Source organism: Zingiber officinale, chromosome 5A (genome assembly GCF_018446385.1).
Source record: "Zingiber officinale cultivar Zhangliang chromosome 5A, Zo_v1.1, whole genome shotgun sequence".
Classification (NCBI taxonomy): domain Eukaryota; kingdom Viridiplantae; phylum Streptophyta; class Magnoliopsida; order Zingiberales; family Zingiberaceae; genus Zingiber; species Zingiber officinale.
Window position 1 is genome coordinate 66,536,130 of NC_055994.1, and position 5,082 is coordinate 66,541,211.

The 5,082-nt window shown below is 36.1% G+C and overlaps 1 protein-coding gene across 1 annotated transcript; it reads left to right on the forward strand.

Annotated features, from left to right (window-relative positions):
- Positions 1-1,433: 1,433 nt before the first annotated feature.
- Positions 1,434-4,061, forward strand: LOC121980545. Its single transcript, XM_042532630.1, has 2 exons — positions 1,434-1,709; positions 2,766-4,061. The coding sequence occupies exon 2, from the start codon at positions 2,812-2,814 to the stop codon at positions 3,994-3,996; it is 1,185 nt and encodes a 394-aa protein (XP_042388564.1). The 5' UTR covers positions 1,434-1,709; positions 2,766-2,811; the 3' UTR covers positions 3,997-4,061.
- The last annotated feature ends 1,021 nt before the right edge of the window (positions 4,062-5,082 follow it).

Below are 5,082 nucleotides of genomic sequence, written 5' to 3' on the forward strand. Positions count from 1 at the left end.
AAACAATGAGGTAGATTTTGTAAAATTAATGGAATGAGACCTAAAAGATTTCCACGTGATGTACCAACACGTTGGAATTCAACATACCAATTATTACAAGATTTATTTTAATATAAAGAATTATTATGTTCATTTTTTGCACAAAATACTGATACTAATATATATTTATTTTCACACCAATGAATATTTGTAGTAGTATTTGTGAAATTTTAAAAGTATTTAATGATGCAACCGAACAACTTTCCGGTGTTTATTACCCCACTGTAATTTCTGAAATTTATTTAATTGCATTCGCTTTAGATCCTAGATTTAAATTAGAAGTTTTACAAGAAATGTTAACTTTATATTATGACGCTTTAATTCCAATTAAAGATTCTTCTTCCCCTATTCCAGTTAATATTATATTTAATATTAGAATTTATTTATATGATACTTATAATTAATATTATGCAAAATATGGAACAAAAATTAATATTTCTGAAATATAACAAACTACTAGTAGTAATTTAAAACTTATACAAGCACAACTCTTATTAAAAGAACGGACAAAACGTCCACGAGGATCCTCAAGTTCCACACAGGAACTTGAGAATTATTTTACGACTTCTTTTGATTTTAATGAAGCAGATAGCGAAAATTTCGATATCTTAAAGTGGTGGTCACAGAAGGCTCAAAGTTTTCCCGTTCTCACCGTGATTGTCAAAGAAATATTAGCTTGTCCAGTGTCAACTGTTGTTATGGAGCAGACGTTCAGTGTCGGCGACAACATATTAGATGAACGACGATCAACTTTATTTCCCGACTCATTGGAAGCCCAAGCATTACTGGACGATTGGACTAGAACGAAGAAAAGAATCCAAGGAATGTAACTTTCAGAAGACGAAGTTGAAGATTTTGATACTGAAGGAATAAATACAATAGGAACAGAAAATGAAAATGAGTGAAAATATAAAAGGATAAAAATGTAAAAGAACTACATGAGATTTGATTCCCGTAAAAGGATACGTAGGCAACTTAAATAAGTGCAAGCCCTTTTTTCCAATAAATTTTAATTTCTAATTTGTAATTTATAATTTATAATGTTTAATTTATAATTTATAATTTATAATTTATAATTTTTTAACATAATAATCTTAAACCGTGACGAACCGTAAATCAACGGTTCCGAATCATAAACCGTAACCATCTTGAGTGGTTCCGATCTGTCTAGAATCGTCGAATTATCGATTCTGAACCGTGATCAAATCTAGTGGGAGGAGTATTTTGATATAAAAATATGTTATAATTTTTTAAGATGAGAAATCAAATGCCCTTCAATTTGGTCCGTTGTTGATGCCACCTCGGCTCGGGATCATCCGAGCTATTGGCTTCGACTCCAAGCCGCCTGACAGCTGGAGACAGCCTGTCTTCAACCAGTAGCCAACAGACTTGAAACTCCACCCTTCTCTTTCTCCCTTCGTCAGCTCCTGCCTCAGCTTTGCTGTACGGCTCGTGCTCGCTGTTCGCTCTTCCTCTCCCTCTTCCTCTTCATCCGCCGTCTCCGCTCCTGCTCCCTAGGTTTAGTTATCAGCCGCCCCGATCCCCTCTGCTACACGCCGGGTCAGCTTTCTCTGCAGCGCGAGCTCTCTCTGGACCTCCCGGTCGACGGATTAGTCCTCGAGGTGTATGCTTGTTCCCTTTGCTCGGGTTCGCCTTTGATCTCGTTGCAGGTTGGTCGTTTTCCTCACAATAACACAGTTGGTACCTTTTACTTTTACGGTTCATGTATGCAGACCGATTTAAATGTTCTACCTGCCATTTTAAGTCGAAACTGCATGCGGAAGTCGTTTATTCACTTTGGATCTCCTTCATTTTGAGTTAAGGGAGTTTCTACCGCTGTTGATCGGCGATTCAGAAGCTCTTAATTTGCATTTAATTTATTAGTAGTACAAGACTAGCACAAGTTATTGAATAATTTACTCTCAATTTACAAGCTCGTGATCTAGTGTGGGGAGATAGTTCATAGTTAAAGGTGCAGACATGAAAGAGTTTCTTTGCTTATTACGAGAAAAATATTGCATAGCTACTTGATGTCTGATGAGATTCAGTCTGGTTGATTATTACAAGTAGCTTTCATTTCTTTTCTTGTCAAATTAATCATCTGTCTATATGGCGGTATGTGTTCAGATACAACCTAATTTATTGGAATTAATATCATGATTCATGTCCTCTCCTAGAACCGTTGGGCATCATGTTAGATTTGCAGACCTTGTTTGAGGGGGGAAATAGCCGTTTGCTTACTGATAATAACCTGGCTACTATTTGTGTTACCGATAATACATCACAGTTAACTTTCAAGATTATGGAACATGCACTCATCCTCCTGTGATTATTCGCTGTGAGAAGCATAACATCTATCCATTCTTTAGCGTTTGAAATTTTTGGATGGGGTATTCAGTTATGAATGATATAATTGCCATGGGGTTTCTTTTCATATCCTTAATTATATTAACGGTGTCGTTATTCTACTTATCTAGAAGCTTATATAAACTTTCCTATAGATGTCTTGGCCCCCTGGAAATGCATGTGATTGATTAGCTAATCGGATTCCTCTAAATTGTTAATATGTTGAGTTGCAGTTATTTGGAAACCTTTTAACGTGCTATTGATATTCTTATCCTCTTAGAGCTATATTTTCATGGTGAAGTTTCAAGAATACTGAAGCTATTCTATAGTAGACCTTAGATCAATTTTGTCATCTTAAAGCTGTTGCCTTGGCCTCTCAGGTCTTGATGCTAGGAGAGAGCATGTGTGGAATTTGTACTTCGTGTGATGCCCCTGACCAGATCCAGTACTGATGATGCATTTGGTGTGTTGACAATTTCTCTTGTCATTCTGTTTGATGTGTTGGCTGTAGTATGCATATCCCAAGTCACCTATTTACGCGTATGGTTCCGGCGACAATATTATTTCCGGCTTAGTTTTTTTAATGGGCCCTGGATCACACGAATTTTTCTAGCTTTAGTTGCAATTTGGTGGAGCTTAAGTGAAATTGGTAGGCTAAGTTTTCTGAAAGGAAGGCTCATCACCCCCTTAACATGGCAGAGAAGTGTGTGCAAGATCTATATCATCTTCAATCTTGGGTTTTCAGAGCCTTCTGTCTTTCTTACACTTGTGTTCCTTTTACGCGCTTCCTTGCAAAAGAGGGATTTGGGAACTCTAAGCGTGGGATGGAACAAAAAAACCGTTCGCTGTATCATTCTTTACTCCCTTCCAATTTTAGTCACGCAACTTATCCTGAATTTTGCTGGACCCAGGCTTTTCAATGAGTCGAATAGTGGTGGAAGGTTAAGGAAGAATAACTACTTCACAAAAGCTAGTGTCTTGGTTGGAGACGATTATGTATGCACTTATCCTCTTCTTAGCACAATTGTTCTTGGGCTTTTTCATGCAGCCCTGATCAGCTACGTTGTGTGCATTGGAATTCGTGTGTACATGTCAGTGATCAACAAACAGCTGCTCCGAAGGCTCTATTGGCTGGTATCGTCAATTATTATTTCTCTTCCTGTGAGGGTGCTCCTCCTAGGATTCTCTGTACTACCTCAACCAGGCACCCTGGCATATGAACTGATTGTTTTCTTGGCCTTTTTGATCATGTTGTTTTGCACAGTGATTGGCATCATTGTATTGGTCTACTTGCCAGTGGCAGATTCTATGACCCTGGTAAACCTAGAGGAGAGAGCAATGTTAGAGATACCATACGATGATTATTACAATGACAGTGCGTCACTGGTGGCCGATCAGAACTGCAGGGACACCAGGAGGAGCTCTGATTTATCTACCAAACCTGGATCAGTGTCCTTCAGGACAATGATCAAGGATGATCTTCCTAGTTCAGATGGTTTTGAAGATATCTGCACGTCGATTCCAGCTGCTCTTCGTATTGGTTCACCCTCTGGTTCTTCTTCAACACCAGCTAGGTCTATGTTTCCTCTCAAAGAAATTCCTAGATACTAGGATCAAATTTAAATCCCTGCCACTGTACATTTATCTTCTATTAAAAGCAGTCGTAGATTGATCAATTTTTTTTTTAAAATTTTGAATGCTATCTCGTAGCTTTGCAATGATTTTGCAGGTCCATTCATCATCAGATGAGCTCATCATTGTTACAAAAATGAAGCGACTATGAATTGCAATTTGTTTTATTGACTTTCATGTCATCCCTGATGCTATCAAGTGCCTGTTCAAAGGGTACTGGGTTCAAGCAAGAGTTCATTAATCCAATAATTTACTGATTTATTATTGTTGAACTCACATGATGGGTATAGTTTTCCTTGCAAGAATTCTAAAGCTTAATGAATTCAACAATAGGAAAATATGCAGATCTAGCATCATGGAAAATATAGCAGCAATTAAATTAATTGAAATGACGACGTACATAATTAAATGTGATCTGAATGTAGTGGAATTACTGTCGTCTGTGTTCATAAAATCTAGATCTTGCGGAAGAAGCAAGGAGGCAAGCCTTTTGTAGGAGTTAAGGTGATGACATCGTAATCCCCTTACTAATGACTAGTGGAATGATCTGTCACACCTAACGCTACCGTGATCATGTTTATATGGCAATGAAATCTTAGTTTTGTTATTGGCTTATAGATGACAATGGGGCTGATTAATAAGTTCTATACATGTAAATCCACCTATAATAACATGAACTCGAAGGTATAATTATTTTAGATCATTTAATGGTATAAATCCATGTTTACAAATAATATACAAGTGCATCGAATAAAGGTATAAAATCTAATAATTATTTATTTGAGTTATATATGATTTGTATACAACACACAAGTAATCTTTAGTTAACGTTAACATTAACATTAATGTCAAATTATATAGGTAAAGAATATTCCTCTAAAATCTAAAATTATTTGGTCAAGAACTAAAAGGTTATAGTTACTATAATATAATTATAACCTATCTCAATAGTAATTTCAGAATTACATATATTAAACACTAATAGTAAATCATAATAACTTTATTTCATAATGTCAAAATAAAATAATAAATCTTTTGAATTTAAGTAGGTATAATAAACCAAAA

Bases quoted from the DNA above. Each gene is read 5' to 3' on its own strand.
- LOC121980545 (XM_042532630.1), top strand. From the start codon at position 2,812: ATGCCCCTGACCAGATCCAGTACTGATGATGCATTTGGTGTGTTGACA.